This window comes from Molothrus aeneus, chromosome 6 (genome assembly GCF_037042795.1).
Source record: "Molothrus aeneus isolate 106 chromosome 6, BPBGC_Maene_1.0, whole genome shotgun sequence".
NCBI classification, from domain to species: domain Eukaryota; kingdom Metazoa; phylum Chordata; class Aves; order Passeriformes; family Icteridae; genus Molothrus; species Molothrus aeneus.
In genome coordinates, this window is record NC_089651.1 from 48,405,695 (window position 1) to 48,433,015 (window position 27,321).

At 44.5% G+C, this 27,321-nt stretch overlaps 1 protein-coding gene across 2 annotated transcripts in view; it reads right to left on the minus strand.

The window, feature by feature from the left end:
* The window catches only part of CLMN (calmin), a 76,162-nt gene extending 74,000 nt beyond the window's left edge, over positions 1–2,162 (minus strand). For both annotated transcript variants that reach the window (XM_066553028.1, XM_066553027.1), the window contains exon 1: positions 2,018–2,162. In XM_066553028.1, the coding sequence (XP_066409125.1) occupies positions 2,018–2,099 (82 nt within the window). In that variant the 5' untranslated portion in view covers positions 2,100–2,162. The remainder of the gene's footprint in view (positions 1–2,017) is intronic.
* Between the last annotated feature and the right edge of the window lie 25,159 nt (positions 2,163–27,321).

Consider the following 27,321-nt stretch of genomic DNA (forward strand, 5'->3'; position numbering starts at 1 on the left):
GGAGATTGAATTTTGAATTATAAAGCAGAAGAAAGTTTAATTACCACACATGAGCATAGAGCATATGCTGCAATTTTACAAAAAACTGTTCTGAAGAGAACCACCATGCTCTGCCACCAAGCTCCCAAGCGACAAAAATCACACTCTCACGAGTATCAGACTTGCCATCTGTAAAATGTTTTTCATCTCTAGAAGATAATGTGAGAACTATGTGTTACAAATCATATCTTTTGTGACAGCTATTATCACTTGCTTTGGAGCAGCACCTTAGAACAAATGTTTTTTCTGCCCTATAAGAGCTCACATGAGGCATGAAACTTCTTAAAAACCTATTTAGTAGTGCAAGCAAGGTGATAACCAATATATGTTTCAAAATTTCTCTTGGATGATAGGAAGAGAACAGGAGGTTTTTTTCATGAACATAATGTCATTCAAAGGAATTTGCTCTGTAGGATGACATTCTCCTACACAACTACAGGAATTTTAGATAAGGCTGTGTGCATTTGTACTGTGTGCATCTGCATTTTAAATTCCAGAAAGGGAAATTAACCATTCTCTCACAGATGGGAGACAAAGCCAAAAACATACTACTCTTTCTAGGAACAGATTACTTTTGTATTCCTTCTCAAAAATGCCCATGAATTAAGGATTAAACTTGGCTTAATGACTACACTTTTGAGCAGCAAGAGATCAGAGGCAGGCCAGCCATGTTAACACAGAGAATCAAAAGGGACTGAGACAGAAGCCAGAAACATTGAGCTACAATGTAATGAGAGACCGTCAAAACCCAAGGGGAATGCAACCTGGAATCAACGGCCCTCACTGTGCTCAAAATCTGAATTTCAGAGGGCAGGATGATGCAGGTCAAAATGATGTGGAGTGACCCCATCAGTAGCTAACTGCATTAATATACCAGAGCTGAAAGAATGGCTAATCTGATTCTCTTTTCTGATAAATTATATATCTTCTGTATTTAATCCAAACCGAAACTAATTTCCAGCAAGTCTGCCGCTCTGCCAGTAGACAGTGCCTTAATATAATTATGCACAGACAGGAAGAGATAATGACCTCTGATTCAAGTCTATTATTTTTATGGAACATGAAGATACATCACAGTATTATGGAGCTATTGATTAAGATCAGTATGTTACATTGAACAAGTTGTTCTCCCATAAACCACTGATGTTTTTTTCCTCTTCCATCGAGTCTTGCTGTCCTTTCCAGTCAGGAGGAGTTACCTGGTGAGGGGCAAACATAACTTTGGAGGAACTACTACTACGGCTACATTGATACCGATCTACATTCAGAGCCAGGTATTTGCATCCCTTCCGCCGGCACAGCTTGTGGCAGAAAAGGAGAGCATCTCGCAGATGATTTATCCAAAAGCTCTGTCCATGTTTATTCAACAGTAGCATATTAGAAGATACATGAAATTGAGTCCTCTGATAGCGGCTTTGCTTCGAATCGCGGTGGTGCGGCCCCGGAGCCGTGCCCTGACCGCGGCCGGGTGACCCCAGATGTCGCTGGGGAGCGGCGGGCGGGCTCTGCCGGCAGCCGGGGCGCCCCGGCCGGGCCCCGCGGGGACCCCCGCGGCAGGGTGAGCCCCGGAGCCCCCCGGATCTCCCCCGAGCGCAGCCGGAGCCCGCACCCCCGCCCCGACGGCCCTCGGGGGAGGCTGCGGGCGGCAGCAGCGCCCGGGGAGACACGGCAGTGCCGCCCCCGCAGCATCCCCAGCGCGGCGGAGCCCCCGCGCCCCGTCCCTGCCCCGCGGCCGCTCCCTGTCCCAGCGCCGGGATCTCCGCGGCCGGACGGGCAGGAGCCGCGTTCGGGGGAAACTCTGGCCCCGCCGCCCTCCTCCCCCGGCCCGGCACCCACGCCGCCCCCGCTCCGCGGAGCTGCGGGAACCCGCGCGGGCGGCCGGGGGCGGCGGGAGGAAGGAGCGGCGGGGGAGCAGCAGGGGCCGGAGCGGGGCGGCGCGGGGGCGGAGGGAGGGGTTTCTGCGGGGGTGTTGGTTTACCTTGGAGGTTCTGCACTCGGATGTCGCTGATGTGCCCGATGAGCTCCTCGCGCTGGAACCAGTCCCACTCCTGCCCGGCCATAGGGGCGCGGGGCCGGGGCCAGGGGGGCGGCGGGAGCCGGCGGCACCGCCACCGCCGCCTTCACCGGCACCGACGGCGGGCGCGGAGCGGAGCGGAGCGGGCGGGGGGGCGGCCCCTCTCCGCGCCGGCTGCGCCCCGCCCCGCGCCCCTCCCTCCATCCCTCCCTCCTCCCTCCCTGCCGCCGTCTCCCTCCCTCTGCCCGCCCGGCCGGGGGCGGCGGGGCGGAGCGGGCAGGGGTCGGGCCGTGCCCCTCCCTGCCCTCCCTGCCCTCCCTGCCCTCAGCCCGGCCCGGCCCCGCTCCGGCCGCCCCCACGGGCGCAGGCCGGGACCCCCGCCCGTCCCACCGCAGCGCTCCCCATAAAAACGCGCTTATTGCCGAGGGAAGGGTGCCCCGAGCAGCGCCGAGCCCTCCTGCCGTACCTGGGGACCGGAGGAGCGCCGTCCCGAAAACAAGTGTCATGCGCCCACGGCAGCAATGGAAAAACAAAAGTATGAGCAGCAGAGGGGTTTTCCTCGAGGGCATGAAATCAGTGCCACTATACATTAAAACCACTAACAGTTGCATTCTGATTTAGCATGCTCTTGGTAGTCTGTTCAGCCTCTCCGATTTCCTTTGAGGTGAATTCTCACATTGACTGTCTTCACGTACACCATTTTTCATCCAGCTTGGACAGTAATTGTTACCAAGGCCCTTCGGTGTCACTGAGATTTGTTCTCTACAAACCTGATGAACAGCTTGAGTATTTCATTTGCATACAAAGCATTTCATTGCAATATACCACTATTTGTACCTTCGTGCAGGTAAACAGCAAATTTTGGCATGATCCAGTCAGACCAGTATAGCATCAAGAGTTAGACTAGCAAAACATGTAAGCAAAATCTACAAAGTTAAATATAAACAAACGGGAATCTAGAAATTGTGGTTCTTTCAAGTCTGAAGTGTTTATGTGATCCCAAGCAAACACTCCACACAACCAGTTGTTTCACCCAGCTCAGGAATGCATCGCTCTTCCCACAGCCTGCTCTGGTGATTTTGCCATTACAACTCAAAATCAGATGGAGATGGTGAGAAAGCAAAGTCATCCCTTAAGCATCTCATAAGGATTCGTCACCACTGTAACATGCAGCAGTCAGCTCTCCCAAAATGCAGTCTCCAAGAGTCTGAGGCGGTCTTCAGCTGTTTACATATCAAGACTGGAAAGTTTTGCACAGGTGTAAGGACACATGAATGCCATGACAAAGAGTTTATAAACCTGAATAAGGAGCAGAAAAAACAGCTTGTGGAGAAGGAAAAGCGTCTGAAGTCAAATAGATTTGCACAGATCACAATGCCAGGCTTTGCCTTCATTTTACACTGGGAGGACCTGTTTTTTTTTTCCAGGCATTATCCAAGTGGGCTGAATGCATCAGTACCACATTTAGAGGTGGAGCTGGAAACTGAGCAAGAGTGGCTGTGGGAAAAACAGGTGAATGACTTCACAGCATCAGTGGAAATACTGTCTGCCAGAGGCAGCTCAAGATCCCCAATCCACGCTGCAGCTCAAAACAGGGCCACTCCCAGAGCCAGATGGGGACAGCTGAGGCTTTGTCCCATTGTGTGTGAGCATCCTTGTGGAGCTGGGGTGTTATGAGCTCTCTAAATAGTCCTTTCCATTCTGCACTGGCCTGCTTGTGAGACCTCTGAGTGGCCATTTGCTATGGTCAGAACACCACAAATTAGTGAGGAGAAGGAAACCAACCTGCAACCTTCAGCTGCAGAATCATAGACTCACCGATTTGGAATTGTTCGGGATGGAAAAGACCTTTAACATCATCAAGCTCAGCTGTGAAACTAATACTGTGAGGGCCACCACTAAGACACGTCCCTAAGTGGCACAAGTCTGCTAAATCTACATCATCTACAAGTCTGAGAAATGCCTCCAGGGATGGAGATTCCACCATTTGGGCAGCCTTTTCCAATGCTTGAAAACTCTTGCAGTGAAAAACTTTTTCCTAATATTCAATCTAAACCTCCCTTGGCAAAACCTGGGACTATTTCCTCTTGTCCTGTCACCTGTTACTTGTGAGAAGAGAATAACCCTCCCCTGGCTTTCAGGTGGTTGTAGAGAACAATAAGATCCTTCCTGAGCCTCTTTTTCTCCAGGCTAACCCTCCCAGCTCTCTCAGCAGCTTCTCTGAAGCACAAGACCTGTGCTTCAGACCTGTCACCACCTTCTTTGCCTGTGTCTGGAAGTGCTCCAGCTCCACAATCACCTCAATGTCTTTCTTGCAATGAAGTCCCCAAACTGAAAAGGATTGAAGGTGCAGCTGCACCAGTGCCAGGTACAGGAGGACAGTCACTGCCCTGCACCTGCTGGCCACACTCTTTCACTCTTTCTGCTGTAACTCCTCTCTGCCAGCTCCAGCTGACCTGTGATGTTACAGCTGTGATTCACTGTTCTTGCAGATGTCCCTAGAGCTAATTACTGCCTTCAGCCTCCTCCTTGTCCTCCTGCAAGAGCTGCCCACCTCCACTCTCACAGTGGTTGAGGGTGCAGCCCACGTCACTGACATCTCCAGGCCTGCCAGGTGGCTGCACTTGACCTGCACCGTCTGGGTCTCAGAGTCAGGCTGGGTTTAAGATGTAAATGATTAACATTGTGAACACAGGGAAGTTAAAACTTCCGCTTAGAGAGAGGAGAAAGGCATTAAACCATTCTCAGCTGGGAAAACACCCACTCTGTGTTGCCCTGTACAGTAGCAGAGGTTGGTGTGGTCAGGCAGCAGCACAGGCTGGGGCTGCCAGCTCCTCCTGTGCCAGTGGAGGCAGAGCCCTCAGCACAGCAGCCTGCCCTGCTCCTGCCAGCGAGGCAGGCAGGACTTCAGCCTGGGGTGCAGCCCGTCTGCCGGGTCTGATCACTCCCATTTCCAGCCCAGCACATCAATATGAGCTGCATCAACCTCATCTTACATTGACACCATGGGCCACGAGGCGCTGTGGATGGAAAGCCTGATCCAGTTTCACTTAGCAGGTGTGCAGGGAGGCAGCAGCCATGTCACCCACGTTTGTCCACACAAGACTTTCAGATTTCACTTCCAGCACCTTTCCCAAATCAGCTTTGTGGTTAGCACAAGACATCAAATGTGGAACCTCCTTTGAGACAATTATAAAAAACATTGCCATATATGCAGAACCAAGTGCTCCAAAGTAGAAAGGTAAGCATATAAAGTTGTAAGGACATTTAAAAATTGTAAGATCAACAGGGCATTGTGTATAAACATTTTTTTAAGTTTTTAAGTTCTTCCCTGCAACCTGGGGTCTGTGAATCAGCTCAGCAAGAAAGTATGACATTCTCATATAAAGCTAGAACACCAAATCTTATGTTAGTTGTTGTAAACTCTGTAAAGGCTTGTGGAAATTATCTGTGAAAATACTATATGCCTTCTATGAAGTAACTGATTGTATGCAGTGAGGAGTAAAGAACTTCTCTTAAGCAAAAAGTGATTTTAGATTTTATTAACAAAGTCCAGTTGCCTTTTGATGTTAAAGAACTATTCTATAACTGAAAAAGCAGGTTAGATTTAATTAAGTCCCTTGGCTCAGACTTGTTACTTAGGGCAATACTGTAAACACTTGGCAGAGACTCTGAACTATAATAGCTGGTTTATTAAAAAAGAGTTTTGTCACATATGAGAAGGCAGAGAGTCTGATATGAACTCAGAACATATGAAATATGTTCATGGGCAACCTACAACTCTTCTGCATTGCCTTTATCTTTTTTTTTTTTTAGTGTATGCAGAATAAGGATATTAAAAAGCTTTTAGTTTCCCATCCTTTGCCTATCTTACCAGTGAGTGATTTAATGAGTTGAATTCTCAGTTTGAGAACAAAATTTACACTCAAAGGTTGTGTAATAGTAGGGACAAAGCCATCAAATTCTACAGCTCAGCTTTGTGCCTGTCCAGATGGAGAATCCTTGTGATTCCTGCTAAAATGGCAAGGGAAGGTATCTGACACATAGAAATCTATTTCTGAAATTAAGGAAGATATTTATGCCATTGTAGCTAATTTTTTTAGCCTTTATAAACAGAGTTCTCCATATGAATAGTCATTCTAGTAATGTATTTTTTTCCTGCTTTTTAAAAAAATAGTTCCAGACCAATGGTGACCAGAAAAAGGTGTTGTCTATCTTGAAATAGGTGAAAATATCTTGCATTCCAACCCAAACCTCAGAGAAGTGTAACTTCCTATCCAGCCATGCCTCAGCCATCCGTGGCTGCTCAGACCAAAGAGCTACAAAACCAACATTCCACTGATCCTTTCTAGACCTCCCTTTGCCTGCTTTCCAAAACATCCTTGTTGAGTGCCATGGTCTGCGAGGTGTTTCTCTGCCCATGACAAACAGTGCTTTGGGAAAGGTGGTGGGCATTTGGGTCCTGCCCCTGCACTGCTGGCATTGTCCTTGAGTCTTTGCATGTGCTTCTGCCTTGCTAAAGGGGCTGCAGAGTATGTGAGGATCTCACTCAACTTTTAACCCTTTTTCTGAAGTCTTACAGGAAGAGGACTGAAAATGGATGCTGTCTTACCCTATAGCTGAATGAGGAAAAAGGAGGAAAGTTAAAGTCTGTAACACAGGAAAGTAATCCACATTCTTATTTAACTCTTGTATTTTACAGATACATTACAACCCAACTCGAGTGGTCACTCCATTTTAAGGCAATAATCATGCCCCTCTAGGTCTCATCAAGATTTTATTTTCCTTCCTTAGCCCATATCTGAAATACTGAAGAGGGCCAGTGCAGAGAAAAGACTCATTAGCTCTCCCAGATGAATAGGTAAGCAAAGATTTATCTTCTATTACCCTGTCTGACAGCAGCCACCCCATAGTCTGGCTCTTCTGCCCACACACATGTAAACAATGGGAGGGGTACCATGTAAAACAGACTTTCAAAGCAAAACACAAAAAAAGTCAGAAGAGGAAAAGACAGTCTAATTCAACCAAGTCAAGAGGAGACACTGAGATATATAAATGAATAAAATGAATACCAGCTTAGAAATAGGAGTGTTGTGCCCCACTAGACCCATCTTCCTCTTAGTCCCTTTCAGATGGTAAGAGAAGAAGAGAGGTGATGACACTTGGCCCTGCCTCAGTGTACCACTGAGCACATTTACAAACTCTGGATGCTGAGCAGCCTCCCTCTGCTGTGTCTCCTCCTTCTTTGACCCCCAGAAGTCCACACTGATGAACCAGAGTGATTCACCACAACTGGTGCCACATACTGGCAGTAAACAGACTATGGAAATTGCTGGAAGGTCTTTATGTGCTCTGTATGAGTTTCATCACACAGTCCATGAATAATGGCAGGAGTTACAGTGCCTTCTGACTTGGAAGGTAAATTTGTTTTGTTTGCTTGCTACCAAGGTAAATCTTGTTTGGACTGACTTAGTAACAAAATAATTTGGTTATTTCCAAGTCTGGGTCTTTTGGAGTGATGGGGAGGGATCACAGGGACAGCTTTCATGTGCTAGAGCTGTAGAGGTGAGTTCCTTCTGATTCTTCATCAGGACAGCTGGTGTGATGGGAGCAGGGTTGTGTGGGTCACTCTCAGTCCTCCCTCTTTTGGTTTTTCATTTTCTTTGGTAAGTGTGGTTTATTTTAAGGTGTGACTTATTGAGAACATATGTGCTGCATTTGACAGAAGCAGTGGGAAAGGCTGTTCTCTGGCCTTCGGGCTGGTTTTCTTACAGTCAGTTTGGTTTTCTGCTGTTCTTCCATGCAGATGAAAGTTGGAAGAAAAGGAGAGTAGTTATGTAAAACTCATTTGAATATTATGTACTTGTGGAGCTGATTTCTGTTGCCATGAGCCTTTCATTCAAAATCTCTCCTAGGGCAAAACCCTTCCTTGATTCAAAGAGTAATTGACACACAAGAAGTTCTATCTAGGTTGTAGAAACTTGTTTGTTATTTTTCCCTTTAATTCTGTGTCTATTTTCCTTCTGTTTCTGATGGATGTGGGATGCGCTTGTCTCATCCATGTGACAGTATTGTGTAATTCTGCCCCTTTGAGCCTGACTTGCTCTTACTCATCTGTGACCAGCTGAATTCAGGACCTTCAGACTCCCTTCTGTGTGCTCCAGCACACCATGAAGGTTTGTTTCCCCAGTAGATACTGAACAAAGGTTGCAATGTTTACCAGTAAAGGGATCGTTTTTCCAGCTCTAGAGGGTGTGTACCACCCTAAAAGCCAGGAAAAAGACCAAAGAAGCAAAGCTTTCACCTCGAGAGCATCTGAGCATCTCCTAGGAGTTTCCATCTCTTCAGAATCCGCTCCCCTAACATGAGTTTCATGGTTTCATTCTGTCAGGTCTCCATGCAAAGGTAGAGAGGCCAGCCTGGTGCAAGCAGTGCCTTAAACAATAACCCAGGAAATGCAGGGGCCAATTCTGTGTCAGCGCTTCCTGCACGGAAGGAGGGAGGGACAGCAAGCAGGGGCTTGGTGTGTGGATGTCTCTGCAGATGGGGTGGTGGCAGAAGGGTCCTGCAGAGCAGTGTGAGCTGGTGAAGTTGTGCAGGAAGAAGCAATCCAGGTGGATGCTGCTCAGGTGTGGCCATCCCTGCACAATGTTCAGCTGCAGGTCACCCTGGCTGGCCTGGTTACCTTCTTCTGCCTGAATTACCTTGGTTAAATAAACTTGTGGTACATTCATTTTAGATCCCAGATGTTCAAGTCAAGGTCTCTGCAATAGTACTTTCTGGCAAAGACTATTTCTGGACATAACTACAAATATTTAATATGGGGTAAATTATAAATCAGCCTTCTCCAACACCAACTAAAAATGAATGCTTCAAGTGAAAATGGAGATTGCCTGGTCTGTTTTTTACCCCATCAATATTAGGATTGGAAGCATGGCATCAGGTAATTATTAGTGTTCAGGCCCTGCAGTTGCTGTATAAACAATGCTAACATTGCTGATTTTTATACACAGCTTTCCATCTGCAGATTTCAAATCTCTTGTATATTACAATTTTCTGTAATTGCCTGGCATAACCTGTCTGAAACAAAATCTACAAGCCCTGAAATAATATTTGATATTACAGAAAACAACCAGTATATTTTTGCAATAAAATGTTTGTGGAGGAATGAATTATGTGTGATCTATTCTCTGTACTTCACCATAGTAACAAAATGAATTGGTTTCTTAGAAGCCAGCAAGCAAGAAGGCTTCTTTTGAACTGCCTGACCTCTTTCACAGCACTGGAGATGTCAAATAGTCTTCAAATGCAACATTCAGCTAAACTGCCTGCCAATGCAGCACCCTTCTGAAGCAATTCAACCTTTCCCTATTTGTTTGTTTCTGTTTGAAGAAGGGGTTTCAATTTTACATCCAATGTAAAGTCAGCTTGATTGTGAAAGAAATGTGAGAAGAGCTTCCTTCCCTGACCTTCCCAAACATTATTAGCTTGGAAAGTAACAGAAATATATAAATGCTTCAAGTGGAGGGGCTGTACCCTGTAGCTGATAAATAAACTGATAATTTTTTGAGGTAAGAAATGGATGATTCCGATGCATAACCTGCCAGACAGAGGCTTTTGCAGTATGAGATGCATTCACTAATGATTCCAAGCTCTTTCAGAGCAGGCATTTTCAAACCTTACTTATATTTCACTGAATATTTAATGTTGCAGTTCTGCCAGAAGCTTCTGAAAATAAGGAGAATTAAAACTCATCAGTCATTCCTTAGCAGAAGGAAGTTGATGATTTAGAAAGTTTCTCTTTATCATGTTTCAAAGTGTGACCTTGAGAAGTGCTAGGAATGTCCTTGTGGTGCCTATAGAGGCAGTTTAGAAGTCGTGCTTGGTGGTATTTCACCTGAGCACAGTTAACCGCAAGCATCTGTCAGGGTTTGTCATCCTCTAACCAAAATGCCCTTAAAGATTAATCACCTTACAAGTCAAGTTAGAGATCACACAGTGGAGCCTTTACTTAAGCAGGTTTTGATGTCCTTGCTTTGCTGTGGTCAGCAGGGTTGGTTTGGAGAGCAGCACCCAGCCAGGAAGTGTGTCCAGTGAGAGGTGGCTGCCTGGTTCCTCCTGATCTATTCTTGTCCTCTTTTCCAAAATGCATTTTCCAAATCAAGCTCTGGATTTCAGACCCATCCTTTAAACAGAAAAATCTAGAATCTGGAGAGAAAAAAACAGCAATATCTTGTGGGTATGGAGTACCAAAAAGGACTTTCTGTGCTCAGTTTGTAGGTGTTGGTGTGTGCATGAGCATAGAAATGCAGGCTGAAATGATGACTTGCCTGTGGTTCAGTACAGGGGTTTTATTAATGTTGCCTTTCCCCATGTCCAACCTCCCTCTGCATCACTCAGTCCCTTTTGTATCACAGAGCTGGGTTGAGGGGATAAAAAGGGATGGATTTGTATGTATTTATGCATTGTTTTCCCTCTTATAGTAACTTTGCAAAAAATGAACAACAGTTAACAAGGAAGGCAAAAGTATGAGGCATCCTCACTTAAGTCAGCTTTGATGGAAATGTTTGTACTTTGCTTCTGAGAGAAGCTTAGGAATACATCTATTTATGTTGCAGCTCCCTTGACTTGAAGAGGCAGATGATCATAGATACCACAGTACAAAATTCAGCAGTTCTAATTTGAGTAGAAATTTTGGAGATTGAAAATACCCTTTAATTCTCCCCTTTGAAGAGCCCAGAAAAGGCATTTGGTGCCATCTCCTACCTCTCAAAACCAACACAGTTGCAAGTGATGGGTTTGAATGGAAGTCCCTACAGCAATATTTATCTCCAGTACTGCAGAACTGCTGAGATAAAAATCTGATAAAATTCCCAATTTTAAGTTCTAGTAAGACTGCCAAAAAGTGCAAAACTTGAAAATCAAAGATTTTCTTTCTCGTGTTTTTATACAAGTCAGTGGCTTATCCCATTTATCCAAAAGAAGAAGAACTAGTATGGAACTATTATGGGAGCATTTTGAGACTCCAGGATAAGGTAAAATTGTGACCACACTGGAGAGCTCTGCCTTTTGTATGCAGTGGTTTATTACCAGTGGTAAAAAACCTCACAAAACTTGTTGCATTTTATTGCACAACTGATTTTAAAATATGTATATGTCCAGGAGCTCTTTCCTATGATCATTGGTGAGAAACATCCCTGAAGTGTTTGATGTAGAGGCAAACTGTTCAGGGCTCTTCACATACACAGTTAATTTTCTTCCTAAGAAGAAAACACCAGGCCTTAAGGGGTTTTAAAATGCACTGGGGACAAGAAAGACAAAAACCAATGGCCAGAAGCTGAAGCCAAGATGAATCCAAATGAGGAGATTTTAATAGTGAGTCAGTCATCCAGAGAAATGATGATTTGCCAACTCTTAATTTCTTCAGAGAGAGAGCGTGCCTTTCTAGAAGATGTGCCATACTAAGAGTACAGTTTATTCAAAAGTGGGTTAATTGTGTGAAGTATAATGACTTGTAAAATAAAAGCTGTATCAGAGGATCTGCCTAATGGTCCTTTGCCTTTATTTTTGTGAGGTTTATCTTAAAAGAGTATTGCTTTTCTTTTCGTTTTTCCAGCTCTTGCACAGACTAGGTCAAATTATTTTAATTCCATTCCTTACAGGTTTCTGCCTTGGAAAATGAAGCCATTGAGCAAAGCAAAAGTCATAACAGCAGCTGTGAAGTGATAACAGTTTGCAGTTAGTGCTCAGCCAGTGGGAACTAATTCACTCATTCACAAAGCTACAAAGCTGCCGTCAGACGCACACGGATTGTGATTAGATCCACTGACAAAGGTGAATGGTTTGATAGTCATAATTTAATCCTTTTCTATCAATTCAGCAAGACAGTCACTAAATCACACAGCCCATTTTTGTGAGGTTCTCCTGAATTTATAGTCAATGCCACAACATTTGAAAATACATGTTGCTGGATGGTTGTTACAGCACAGTTTATGCCTGTGTGTGTACCTATCCTGAATGGCCTCCCTGCCAAAAGTGTGTATAAAATTATCATGTATGTACCTGTAAATACAGGTGTATGGAATTAATAAATATGGGGGTAAACAGAAGAGTGTTGTTGGTGGAACATGAGCATGTGAATGTCTGGTTTACTCAGCACTGTTTCTGCGAGTCATACGCATCTGTGCACAAGACGCTACTACCTCCTGCTCCTCTTCTATAACTTCATAAAGACTCATAACCTTGACATGGTGTCTGCAAAGAGAGGATCAGAGAGTCAGTGGGTGCCCTGTTACCAGGTGATACTTGTCAAGAGCTCATCTTCCCCATTCAGATGTGTTCTGAGAATTAAAGCACAAATATTGACACACCTACAAAACATTATCAGCATCATTCACTCAATTGAGAGCATCTGAATTTGATAAGTCTGGATATTAGTTTGGCTATGGCTGTGGCTTAGGGCATACATGATCATATGTAAGTCTCTTACTTTCTCTGAATTCATATTATGTATGAAATTTTTTATTTTATTTTTTTATTATTTATATTTATGCTCTTGGTTTAATATGCCCTATTCCTCCCAACTCTTGTGAACTGCTATATTCATGTTTCTTCATGTGGAGGTAGTTTCAGGAAAGCTATGTGGTTTCATTATTGCCTGTATAAACAGAAAGCAATACCTGTATTTTGGCTAGTAAAAATGAAGCAGCAGTGATCAGAGTTTTTATTTGTGAATGTTTTAAGGTAGGGTATCAGATATACCCTTGTTCAGCTCTCTTTTATGTCTTCTTTTTGAGTATCACAGCTGGTGCTGCATGTGCTTAACCCTTCTGTGATCACTAGGAATGGTTCCAAAGTTCTTACCTAAGGCTGTCAGCGCAGGGAAATGGTGTAATCACTCCAGATTATGGAAAGGGTTACAAACCCAGTACCAGAAATTCTCAGATTTCTTCTCATTGCTGTTGCAAAGGATATTTGCTTAAAAGTCCCTTTCCCTGTCAGTAAGAAAATTTTGGGGAGCGATGAAGTACGGTTTTGCTCCAACAATATTAATGAAACCTAAGAAAACATGCTGCAGTTGTATCCTAGAGGTGAAAGGGACAATCAAACAAACAAACAAGCAAAGTAGTGCTTATTGCTCTGAGACATCTCATAATTTCTGAGCTGATTTCAATTATTTTTGAACAGCTGCAGGCACAGGGATGCTCTGCCTTTCCTGAACAGCTGAACAGATGATATATCAGTTTTAAATCAGTTCCCAGCTGATAGGGAAAGGATTGCAATCTGCTTAATAGTGTCGTTGCTGCAGACAAGTAGATGTCATTTCTGAAGGAAGAATATTGGGAATGCTGCTGTTTCCTGAGCCAAAGGAGACAGGGCTGCAGCCACAGGTTCTGTCTGGGAGCACCGTGTCGTGTGTGCCGACTTAACCCCACAACAGCAGCCGTGAGTGCCCAACTACAGCCACTGCAGTCAGCTCTCACCTCATGCATCTTATGTGCTGTAAAAGCCCCGGCTTTATTCCTGCCCTGGTCCTCAGCTTCTGCCAGCGCCTCTTTCTCGGGAAGCTGGAGCAGTAGCGCACAATGCACAATATAACACCTCTCTCCCTGTTTCTTCCCACAGACCAGCCACTGAGCCCTGCTCAGGAGCCATTAGCGCCCAGCTCGAACAATGTAAATTCTATGGGAGCTCATTGTTTTTGTAAAGATCGCATGCAATCTGTTGCCAAGCAGCCTACACAAATATTTAAAGCCTGCCTCTTTCTTCACACAGTTAAAAAAAAAAACAACAAACCAAACCAAAACAAAAATAACAAGAGCTTTTACTTTGTAAAGGCTGAGGCGGAATTAACCTCTTCCTGCACAAGTACCAGGCGCTGGCATGATGAAATTATTGACATGTGTATGCATTCCATGGGGATGATGCTGGAGAGGCTGGCTTTGTATTTATATATGTATTGTTATATATTTTACCGGTACCAGATAAGTCTTTCCAATTCCCTCTTGAGAAGTAACATTTTTCTGGCTAACCCTAATATAAATGCCCAGTTTCTAAGGATCACCTCCTCATCCCAAATATCTCGAGGGTCCAGGCCCACCTAGGAAGAATAGCCACATCTGATCATGTTTTCTCTCTCCCTCCATTCCTGCTGTCATTCTCACCCAAACACATGCTCAGCTGCTTCACTGAAATCATCAGACAGGAGCAATGTCGATTCTGTAAAATGCTATAGGAGTGCCAGTCTAGATTTCTGTGCAGAACCTTGGAAGTAGACACATACTTAAAAATACTTATTATTTTTACTCCTATCACACTTCAGTCTCACCAATATGAGTTATCAGGCTGGGTTTTTCTGTCTCTGGGAACAGTGTCCAGGCACGGAGCTGTCTAGTCAGGCAAGAGTTATCATCAGTATCACGCTGGAGAGACTTCATGAAAAAACAGACCAAGTACAAATATAAGCAATGGCTGGAATCCCAGCGGCACTTTTCCATAGGAACAGGCCTTCATACAGTATGTACCTTTGTCCAACTGCAGTACTCAGGAGTCATCTCCCAGCCAAATGAAGCTTTTATCAGTGACTCCAGGGCCTGATTGCCAAGGAGACATCTACGATCTGTGAGGAGTCAGGATTATGAAGGCAATTAACATGCCCCTAAGATCTGCCTCGGAAGTTTGCCATTCAGTCATGCCATACATACCTATCCCATAAGAAAAAGACTGTTTTCAGGACATTTTATCACCACCTCTTTCATGCATTTGATTTCTGAGGTTCACTTATTATTCTGCTTTTTGAAACCAAAGTTTCATGTTCAGAGTAGAACCATATAAATGTGATCTGAGCTCCCTGAAGTTGTAAAATTTCACGATACATCTCATACAAGATCTAAATCAATTCCTCCAAACTGATTTTATAATTGCCTTAAACACCATTTAGTATGGCCTGACCTATTTTTGCTAGACAAACTTTAAAACTGGTTGGAAAGTATCCCCATTTTAGCAATGACCTTGTTATTTATAACCAGGTCTCGATCCTAGAATAGCTATTAATTATAATAATTTCTCTCAAAATGTCACTTATCTACATGTTCATAAGGACGAAAAATCCTGCAACTTGCCTAACTCAGGTAGAGCTGAAAGACTTTGTTGTGGTTTCTTCTTGTGGCTTTCTCTAAAAATGCAAATACCTACAGCTAATCTGCCACGATGGGATTATCAGGGTGGTAACATCAATTATATGCATAACTGTTTTCTGCATCCAGACATTAATGTGTAAAAGCCCAATCAATTTTCAAGATTTATCTTACTTTTAAATGTATTTACTGGTTATGATTTACTATATTCCTTCTGGGAGAACAATAGACCAGTAGACAAGTTTTTCTTTTGTTGCCAGTTTGCTTCACCTGTGGTTCTCATGCATTGCCAATGAGATCTGCAGTACACACAAATCAAAAGGATCATTTAAACTCAAGAACAACTGAAAGTAACCAAGTAAGAGTGATTTAGAATAATTTGGATTGGAAGTGACCTTTAAAGGTCATTTAGTCCCAACTCTCTGCAATGAGCAGGGACAACTTCAACTAGATCAGGTTGCTCAGAGTCTAGTCCAATTTAGCCTTGACTGTTTCCAGGAATAGGGCATCCACCCACCTCTCTGGGCAACCTGTGCCAGTGTTTCACCACACTCATTAAAAATACTTTTTCTTTATAACTAGTCTAAATCTACCTTCTTTTGGTTTGAAGCCATTACTCATTGTCCTATTGCAACAGGCTCTACTAAAAATTATGTGCCTCACCATAAAAGTCCTTTCTGGCCTTAAAACCTGCCTCCCCTTAAGCAATGGCTTGCCCTGCAGTCGGGAATTGCAGAGGAATGCCTGTGTGTCTGGTGGCCCCTGTGCCATAGGACCGGCACGGGCAGTGTGAACTGCAGCAGAGCAGCACATCCGAGTGGCGATGTTGATACAGAAAATGTCCTGCACTGCCCTCCGAGGGTCGGGGCTCGGCGGAGCCGCCTGCGGTCCGCGCCGGGCAGCGCTGAGCTCCGGTCAGGGCTGAGCTCTGGGCACCGCTGAGCTCCGGGCAGGGCTGAGAGCCGGGCGGGCCCCGCTGAGCTCCGGGCACCGCTGAGCTCCGGGCAGGGCTGAGAGCCGGGCGGGCCCCGCTGAGCTCCGGGCACCGCTGAGCTCCGGGCGGGCCCCGCTGAGCTCCGGGCACCGCTGAGCTCCGGGCAGGGCTGAGCTCCGGGCAGGGCCCCGCTGAGCTCCGGGCAGGGCCCCGCTGAGCTCCGGGCACCGCTGAGCGCCGAGCGGGCCCCGCTGAGCTCTGGGCACCGCTGCCCTCTCCTGGCGCCCGCCCGCATCTCGGGAGCAGCCGGGCAGCCCTGGAATGCTGGGACCGCGACAGCCGCACCGCTGTGCAGAACAGGACAAAGTTTCCAATTTACGGGTCACTCCAAGGCGGTGTGAAAGACTCCGGCCATAAAGGTGGTTTCAGTGCTTCCCTGCCGTAGGGGGCCGGTCCCACCCCTGCTCCCCTCCCCACCTTCTCGCACTCCCCAGCGGGACGTGCCGGGGTGCCTGCAGCCTGCTGTTCTGCACCGAGGAAGGCAGTAAATGGGAGAGCTTTTCATTAGTTAGGGCCCCTAATGTGGGGATTGGGTAAAGCTTATTCCCATTCCTGTAGTTAACCTGAAACCTCTAACACATGCGCTGCCAGTCTCAGTGGAAAACAAATCAAATGTTGAGCGTTGCAATGCTCCACAGAGACACGGGGGAGAATTTGTCAGCCCTGGACCCTAGAGATACACAGGGCCTTTTTGTTATTTCAACTTTGAGCAGTCTTTTGTGACTGAGCAAAGAGAGCATAAACCTGCCACATTTTCCAGGCACTTTGCATAGGCACCTTTGCCTGTTCACAATGCTGGGAACCCAGAGCAGGGTGCTGCAGATCAGTCCCTGCTGCTCATCCTCTGAAGTGCAGGACTTCCATTTTTGCCACATCTTTTTTACCATTGTCTCTGTCATCTGTCTCCATTCCTGGGGAACTCCTGAGGGTAAGAGAATGCTGCACACCTGCACAACACTCATTGACTTTCTCTCCAGCCAAGCCCGTGTTCAAGGTTCCTACCCTGGCTGGGGCAACTTTCCCTTGCAATACAGGGGAGGAAAGTCCTTCAAGCCCTTCTCTGGAAGGGCTTTTTTTTTTTTTTTTCCCTTTCACAGGAGGATGAGCAGCCAGAGCATTCAAGAAAGATCAGAGGAGAAAGGGGGGAAAATTCCAAATGTGGTACATGGCTCTTGAGAGCACCTCACAGCCCTAACCTGCTAAGTTGTAAAATAAATGTTCTCCATCCCCTCTGTTTTTATTTTTTTTCTCAGGGAACTTTGCATAGCTGGAGGAGGAAAAGAAAAATAACTGTCTTCGATATTATTTCAGTACTTTAATTTCTGTTTCAAAGAATCCAATTTATTAGCAGCAGTACCTGAGATTATACTCACCAAACAAATTCTCAAAGGAAACCTCACCATCTAGGTGTATTTTTCATTATACAATAAACTCTGAACTCCACCAAAGGTGTTTTCTCATAATGTTAAACTCAGTGCCTGACAATTATTGTCCAGCTCCATTTGGTGCCAGAAGTGCATTCAGTGGAGAAGTAATAAATCCTTTCATGCTGTTTAATAAAACGAGAAAATGTGTTGCTCACACTTGGATGCTAGACTTTATTACACAAACACAGCTAAAAAAATAAATGGAGTATTTCCTGTTTAGAAGTGCCTACAAGTCACATGATATTGATTTTCTCCAGGTGTTGCAACTCTAAATGAAATTTTCACTTAAGTTATTCTTAAAGAAGTGAGCTATTTCAAAATGCAATAATCAACATGTTGTTAAAGGTGCAAAAACCATTGTAAAAACCCCCAAAACATTCAATGTGCTGTAATGAAATTAGATGTGGAACACTGCGGTTGCCAAATTATTCAAGATATTTGTGAGACACTTTGCCATTCACTTCAGTGCTTTTCTGAGTTTCTACTGAGAGAAAAAAGAAAAACCAAGGAAAAATTCTGTGAGGTCTGAGAAGCCCTTTCAATTTCTCCTGATTTTGTCTCTTTGTAGGGAGTTAGTCTCTGCTCTGATGGCCTGGTCATGGTTAGAGGTGCCTCTGCCATTGTAAAGTAAATGCCTGATATAAATAAATATCTTCAAGGTGAAAGTGCTAAGTGGAAATCACTCCTTAATCAAGGCTGTCTGTTCTTTTCTTTTCCATTAATTTAAATGAAAGAAAAACTTTCTTTCATTTCACAAAAGCCACACATTGTCTTTTAATAGATGAATCCTTTGGTTTTGGATGTGAACCTCATCCAGTGATGCTTTGAGGAATGTGATGAATATCTGTCATGCATGCCTTATTCCTCCTCTCTCTTGCCTTCCATTTACAGGCTTGTGTGGGTGAGTCTCTCCCCTGTGGGGACTTGGTGGGGAGCATTTAGAGGTGCTCAATAGTCTGTATTTCTGTGGGAGATGTGGAGCAAGAGGCACTGAGCATTAGATGGGTCTAACATCTTGCTGGAGTTCCTCCCACAGCTTCTGAACAGCCACCAGAGTGGAGACCCCTGCCCAAAGTAGCTTTATGCACAGTGTAAATTCCCTGCACACCAGAGAAGGATGGATCTCACCCCAAAACTTCAGAGACATCTAGAAAAATTCCGAGTCCCAACCATCTGTTACTCCTATCCACAATAATTTTTAATAACCCATTATATGAACTTTGCATTGCCTCTTTTGTAATTAATAGCTCAAGTTGTATCTCCCTTCTGTTAATCTCTTGCTCAAGTCTTTCCCAATTTAAATGGCTGAGCACACTTGCATCACTGGTGTTAATTACTCCTGTTGGTGTTTCTCACAGAAAAAAAAGCAGATCTCTATCATTGGGTAGCTCACACCTTTTCTGTAGACTACCATTAACCTGAATATCCTTAACAGGCACTGACACTGCACCTCTATAAATGTCACAGAACAACATCTCCTTTGATACCATCCAAAAAGCTCTTGTACCTGAAAGAATGACTCAAACAGCCACGATTTCATACACAATGAAACTGGCCAGAAGTGACTGCAAATGCTTTCTTAATGATGTGAACTTTGTAACAGACCCACAGAGCACGAGTTTCCTTACCAGTGACCAGCTGATGGCTCTGCAGCCACCACAAGAGGTGGGATCACCCTGTCCTCCCACCCCTCCATTTTGTGGGACAGCACCTGCAGTCCGATGAGTCAAGGAACACACCCATCTGAAAATTATTGGGCTTTTTGGAGGACTGTTTTTTGTCTAGATCAGTTTGCTGATGCAGTTGGCCAAACAATGTGGTTGTTTGGTGTACTGGGGGAGCATGGCAGGGAGAGGAGGTGGGACATGCTCATGAGTAGTTCCCAAGGCATTTCATATTTAATTTCAATTTAATTGTGTTCTTAACTCAGATTTAATGATAAGCATATATTTACTCATGTGTGCAGAGCTAGGTATGTGTTCATGTCCTTCTCAGGAGGAATATCACAATTGCCTGTATGGAAAGTAATTGATTTTTCCCAATGGGTGATTCCAGTTATGAATTTATTTGGCTCATTAGTTGAGAGCTGATTTATTCACTCTTGTTCTTTACTGACAGCAGCAAGTTTCCTTCCACCTGGGTGTAACTCCAGGACTCAGAACTTTCCACTTAACTCCCTCTGCAGATTTAGTCAAACTCTCTCTTATCAGAGTTGGTCTAACAAGAGGGTTTTTGCTGCTTAAAAATTTCCAAACTCAGCAGGATCAGATGTAGGCTTTTAAATCTGCATTTGATCTCCTCCATACACTTTGGGGGCTGTGAGCTTCCCACATCATCTCCAATGAGAGATAAAAAAGAAAACCTCTGAGTCCCTCCCTGTAACTCTGGGAAGCAGAAGGAGCACTTTGCAGCAGTCCTTTTTCCTGTTGGGCAGCAGGGTCATGGCACAATGCAGAGAACATCTCTGTGAGGTCAGATGAGCAGAAGTGACGTGGGGAACAGTGATAATAATAGAAAAAGAAAGGTGAAAATAGTTGGGATTTAAAAGGGGTTTCAAAGACACTCCAGGAAAACTAAATATTGGTATTACACAATTAAGTGAAACCTTCTGCTGGTCTAAAATATATATTAAAAAAAAATGGGTCTGTCTGAGTTGAAGTGTGATGCCATGCTGCTTACATTATATATGAATAGTAATTGGAAACAGGACATCTGCAGAAATTAACCATTAGCTGTTGAGCACTAAAATCTCTAATTGAGTTTGTAAGCCCTTAATGGCACAGTTAACCTTAAACATAGCTCAGTGCACACACTACCTGGTTAACACTGGTTAATAACTCTAACAGCTGATAATATTTCACACCCATGAGAGCACCAGATTAGCAAGAGACTTGGTGGAATGAGCTCAGCTCGCCGCTCTTTTGGACCACAGACAGAACAGCTTAACCTTTCTGCTGTAACTGGTCTTTTTGGGCTTTCTTCCATCCAGACCTGCACGTGATGAGAGCACCCCTGCACGTGTGGCTTGGTGAACTGCAGACAGCACCTCCTGGCATAGCAGCAGATGGCAGCTGCATGGATGCCATGGATAAATCCACCTCAGGTGGGCTGGAAGAGGTGTCTGTGACTTGAAGGTCCTTGAAAGGGAGCACCACTGTAAATTACACAATGAGGGCAGATTCTACCCCAAAGTATTGATGGGAACTGGAGAGATCAAAGCTGTGAGGAGCAGCTCGGCTGGGGATTCATTCATAAATCCCACATCCCACATCCTCTACCACTGAACCCTGTGCCCAGGAAACCCTAGGACTGTGCAGCCCAGCTCAGGAAGGACAATTTCAAAAGTGTGGGTGGTTTAAAGTGATTGGTGCAAGGGGCAGAGCTGACAAGCAGGTGGAAGAAGTGTTGTTGAAAAAGCACATAATTCTTTGTCAGCAATGAAAAGTAAACTTGGCAAGTGGATCCAAAGCACTATCAGCTTTAGGTGTCTTAATTCAGAGGCTTGTAAAAAACCACCTTGTTAGTGCCAATTTCCAGCACATATCTAAGCAAATTAATTCTGCAGCTGTTTCAGAAGAAGCACATATATATGTGTATATATATGTGTGTGTGTGTGTATGTATATTTTTTCTTCTTTTTAAAGAAGCAAAACCCCTAAATGTGGATTGAATAAATTTTTGAAGACACACACACATCTCTGCTGCAGACCTGTGTTGTTATATGTGCCACAGCTCCTCTGAGGCTGGCATTTACCTGGAGAAAACCAGGTGAATTCTGCACCTTGGGCTGTCCTGAGGGCATCCCTGCAGAGCCCAGGCAGAGCTGTCAAATGCTGCCCTCGCCCACTGATGGTAGAACCAGGGGCAGTGCAGAAAAGTGTGTGTGCAGGCCTGCCCCTCTGCAGCAGGGTGTGCTGGATTGCCAGCACCTGAGAGGTGCTGTCCTGTCCCCTGTCCTGTCCCCTGTGCTGTCCCCTGTCCTGTCCCCTGTCCCCTGTGCTGCCCCCTGCGCTCCCCACGCAGCTCTCATGGCACAGCCCCGGATTTTCACCTTTCTGTGGCAGCTGCTCTTTAATGCCTGAGACCTGCAGCGTGTGACTGAAGCCAGGAAATGAAAATCACCTTCTTTTCCCAATTTACTCACTTAAAAAATCGTGCTTGTTCTTAGGAGCCCTTCTTTTATATAATTTTCATTAACAGTACTTAACATGACAATGACTTTGACGATAATTGCCCATTTTTCTGGCTGCTTTTGTGGTACATGAAAATTCACAATAAGAGGGTATATACTGAACCTTTGAGCTAGCAGATGTCTCTGAAAACTATGTTTCCTGTGCACTTATGGAAATTCTCTAGCATTTTTTGTACTTATCCAGAAGTTTTGCTGACCAAGATAAACAAAACAAAACCTGTGCAATATGGGGTTTGGATTTAAAGTAAATCTTTCTCCCATGCAGAGATTTAGCCCCTCTGAGGCTGCTGTTTTGTCACCTTTTACAGCCTTGTCTCCTAGGCACCCTCAGAGTTTACTGCAGCTGACATGGCTTCCTGTGGACCTTCACCCACGCCCTGCCCTCCGGTACCTGCAGGAGTTGATCACTTTGCAGCCATTACCCTTTTCCTATTTTCCCATGTGTTTTTACAGCAACTTGTGGTGATTTTCTAGACTAGCTGGGGTATCTGGGGCTTCTTTGTGCCTTTGTTAGATGTTTTGTTTTTCTTTCTTTTTCCCCAATGGCAGCTATTTTATTACATCCCAGCCTGTGTCTCCAGGCCTCATGCTCTGGGATTCTTGTTTGGTTTTCTCATGGAGCAGCCCTTTTCCCTTACTATTTCCCTGATGCCTTGTATTGCATTTTTATTACAGCAGAGGCTGTGTCTACAGGTCCTTCAGGCTATTTGTTCTGAGACTTTTATTGGATTCTCAATAAATATGTTTGCCATTGGGGGTCCTTAGCTGGTTTCCTTACCTATTTTTATTGAAGCTGTGCTTCCAGACAAAATGTTAACCAGCTATTTCAACAGCAATCTGGTTTCTCTTCTGAGCCCTTGCAGAGTTTCTTACATGTTTGCATTGGCTGAGCTACATGTCCTGCTTTTTTTTTTTTTTTTTTTTTTTGATATTTCCCTCATGTTTAAGACCTCTTGTTGATGCAGTCTGGGTGCTTTTCTGCAGCCGTCTCCATTTTACCTGGCAGCACAACTACACCTTTGTGGCAGGCAGCAGGTGGAATGAAAACAGTTCTCTGCAAAGCTGAGAAATCCTAGGATTTGGGTAAACAGCGACAAGCAGGTCACATTCCTGCAAAATCTGCTGTTTGCTAAACTGACCTGATGGTTTTTGCTTGGGTAATCCATGCTTCACTGAGGTACATGAGGTGCACCATCTTCATTAGGAGAGATGGATTTGGTGCCCTCCAGGATGCTGGGTTTGCTGTCCTGGGGAAGGTGCTGTGAGGAAAGACTGACAAACCCTTGCAGGCACATCACCGGAGTCCCAAAGCTGGAGGCTCTCAGTGGGCACTGCCACGAGGATTTTGATTCAAACTTTTGCAGAAGTTCCGATTCGAGTCTTGGTTTAGTCCCATTTCAATGGTTATTTGTGATATCAATATATATAAATTAGGCAGCAGTGGCATCTCTGCAGACAGTCTGTGGAAAGGATGAGGTGGCAGCCTGGATACAAGGGCAGGATTTGCAGCTTTTCCTCCCCAGAGGCGACAGTTGCACCCCTGTCCTGGTCATTTTGGGAATGGGGTTGTGGTACAAGTGCCTGGTGTTCACATCAGAGAAACCACTGCCAGGGCTGGTGGGTTACCCTGCACCCATCAGTGTGCTGGGCCCAGACAGCAAAACACTGGTGGGTAATACTGGAGAGGGGAAAAAAGGCCTCTCTCCTGCCTAAGCCTAAACCTTCATCTTTTTAAGTAGTTTTTGTGTATTTCATTGGTTTTCTATTTTTAACTTTGGTGAAAAGGCCCATGTGGTCAATGTACATGAGTACATGTACATTGTACTCATGTACATGTACTCATGTACATTGACCACATGGGCCCACATAGATGTGTGTGTTTTTGCATCTCTAACTGCTCTTCCCATAGTAACTTTTGAACTTATGGACCAGTTTCAACCAGATTTGACTGAGAAGGAGAAATCATGAAGATAGGATGCTCCTGCAATTTCTGTCTTAAATAAACAGCTGGGTAGAGGAGAGACTATCAGAGAATCTGCACAGGAAAGAGCCAGTCTAAATACTTTAACTGCAGGAAAAGTTTAGATCACAGTTAATGCTTTATTAGACATAAAAATCCACCAATCATTCAAGTTGTCTTTCCTGGATGAAGACCATATCCTGTGTGTAGTAAAAGGTAATTCTGATTGAGCTTTTTCTGGTGCTATGGACATTCATAGTCTTCTCTCACAAACACATGCTGCAGTTTAAAAAAAAAATCAACTACAAGATGCAAATTCATTTGAAATCAGGATCTGCTCCTTATGATACAGATGGATGTAGATATTTGCCTAGAGGTAGTTATAAAGCTGTTCTGTGGCATTTATTTTGTCAGTGCTCTAGAAAGTATCAATAGGTATTTTCCATTTAATGTGACACACACATTAATAGCCTGATTTTTAGAGGGAGTATTTGTATTTTGGGACCAGAGGATTTGTCTCAGAGCAATAAGACATTGATGGCAAAGAAATGAAGACAGTCCATATCAAACAAGTCCACTGTCTTACCTTGGAAGACTATTTCTCCTTCAGCATGAAGCTGTTTTCCAGACATAGAGAAAGGTGGAACTATCTACTTCCACACTATATTTTACCTCGCAAAAGGAAAACTGGGACAGAGTGAGACTGATAGCCTTGACTTGTCTGGAGTGTACAGGTGATGTGGCTGAACCTTTCCCAGGTCAGCAGTGAGCCTGGAAAGACCCTGCGAGTCACACCACAGACAAAGCTACTGGGACATTACTAGTAGGGAAGGAGCTAATTAAAAGAGCCCATTTATTTGCCTGTTTTGGACACAAGAATAAAACTTGAACTGAACAAAAGCAATGAAAACAGAAGCTGTAAATTCCTAATTTTTATCCACTGTATTCAGGGAGAACTTTGTGATGCACAGTTGGAGACTTACTTGGCCCAATAAATCAGTGGTTGTTGAACATTTTGCCAGAAACCTGCTCCTGCAGAAGCCATGGGGATTGCCTTTTAATCCCTTCAAGAGAGTCAGAAACCAGGTTTGTTTTGCCCAAGGCTGGGGGAGATGCAGGCTGCAGTGCAGCACAGGGGGCAGGAGGATTTGGCATCCAGGGGCACATCAGGCACCTCCCTGGAGCATGAGCTGCCCATCTCCCTGGGGCAGCATTGGCCCCAAAGGGATGCTGGGCTTGGGTAAAGCTCTCCCATGCCTAAAACTGGATTTCTTGTGAAGGCTCCATCACACCAGCTTGTCATTCTGAGGCCCTTGAACTGCCAGGTAACCCCCTGCAAGGCAGCCATGGCTTTGGGGATAGTGACACAATCCTTGAAGGGGATCTTCTCTCAAGTATTCATGATTATTGCCAGGAACACAAGATCTTTTGGGCTACAGTCATGGTAAGCCTGATACCCACTCCTGTCTACCTAATTAAGGTGTCCAGGGCATCTACACTGGAGCGTGGATACTTGCAAATATATACCTAACAAAAACTAACAGTAAGGTTAGGAATAAGTCTTTTCTCCTTGGGTGTGTGTGGCAGCCATCTTGACATCTTCAGTGTCATGCTTTTTATAAGCTACAAGAACGTAAAATTTGGTGGGTGATTGGTTGATGATTCATGATCATGGTTTGTATTTTTGTTTTTTTGTTTTTTTTTTTTTTTTTTTTGGGGGGGGGGGGCAATTGCTTGGGCCACTCCAGGTTCTGCAAAAGAACTTTCTGGCCCCATCTGCAACGAGAAGCTAAGAGCAGCCTAAATCATGCCAAAGCCAAATTATTTGCTGCTGAAGGGGACTGTTCATTCACATCCAGCTTCATTTGTCCAGCGTGTTGAGCAACAGCCTTGACTTGTGCTAAAACATGCTGAGATTTTGCCTTCTTTCCATGTGTCAGAAGGATGGGTGGAAGTTGAGGCTGGAGCTGGGAAGAGCCATGAACCTCAGCCTAGTGATGACACTGGGCTTCTTAGGCCAACAAAAGGCTGAAACATCTAATGTGAGTGCATGCAGAAGTTCATCTTCCTTAGTGTCAGAACGTGGGGAGAGCACAAAATGACAGCGATACCATGACTGTCTCTGGAGAATGGCGCTTGTGGGACAGCCATTGATGGCCCTGCTGTGAATGGGGGGCACTCAGTGTCTCAGCAGGCTGGAGAGGTGACTGTAACTCACAGTTCCCAGCAAGAAACATCGCTAAAAAAAAAAAACAGAACATTTTCCTGCAATTCTTGGACTCTTTTATTGCAATCTCTGTTTCCTTTTTTAAATTTTCTTTTGTTGCAAACCTGCAATTGTCTGATAGAAAATGCACCACACCACAATGGTTGGTGTTCCATTCATAGGACTGAAATGCCTGAATGTTTTACAGCAACAATAAAAACCTGAGTACCATTATGACTGAATAAAATTTGGGACACAATAACAGTAGCAATTTAAATTTTTTCTTAAATGAAAGCAAGTAGCTGTATTATTAAGGGCACAACTCCAATTTATGAGTTATTTTGAGCAAACAAAAGGCTCACTCTCTTAGCCAAAACAGTGGATACTTGCTCACTCTTCACAAAGCCATAATCTTCTATTATTGTATCACTAAATGTTTCATGAAACAAAGCCCTTAAAACCTGGTTTTGACATCAGAGGCCAACATGCTTACCTGAATTTGGGATCTGAGATGCATTTACAGTACTACTTTTTTAGTGACCATTCCCACTGCATGGTCATGGTCATAGATAACCTGTTGGGATGGTCCATGGCCTGGCTGTATTGATGCCAACCAGCATCCTGTAGCTGGGCCAGAGGCAGGACTGGTCACAACTGTGCCCAAAGGCACTGGGGAGCAGCCTCCCCACTTCAGAGTGCTTCTAGCATTTGGGGGTCATTGTCTACCAGGAATTATTGTCTCATTTCAGACAAGACCTATCAAAGACCTAGGTTTCATGCTCTACAGTGAAGCTGCCAGGATTACTTGAGCTATGATGAACTTTTAAATTAGTTTCTGCCTTTTTGAAGTGCTTGTCCCAAAAGCTTATTTTCTTTTCACTGTTGATTTCTTGCAAAAAGACACTTCAGATTGTGTGAATTAGAATAGCTCTGGAGAGACTTAGGCTCAAAAAGTCTTGTCTCATGCCTTCATGGCCTCAATGAAATCAACAGCAAAGCTCAAATGTATTTTGTGAGAGAAGGAGCAAGCCTAACACTTCCCTCACTGGGGAACAGAAAAGTAATTCTGAAAGAACTCTAAGTTTTGTTTACTGAAGTAAATTTGACATGAACTACTGAATAAGCAGAGTCCTATGACTAAAGGCATCCTGAAATGTGATAAGGGATACAGAAGAGAACTTACTGCTTTTCAAAGAGCACACTGGAACTACACAAGCAGAAAATGTATTACTTGATAATGGACACGCTTTTTGGCAGGAATGCCTCATGAGTCTACAAGGTCATTTATGTTCTGCAATAGTTGCTTCATAATGAAGAGGGGGAAGAAAAGAGTAATTAGATCCCCATGCTTCAG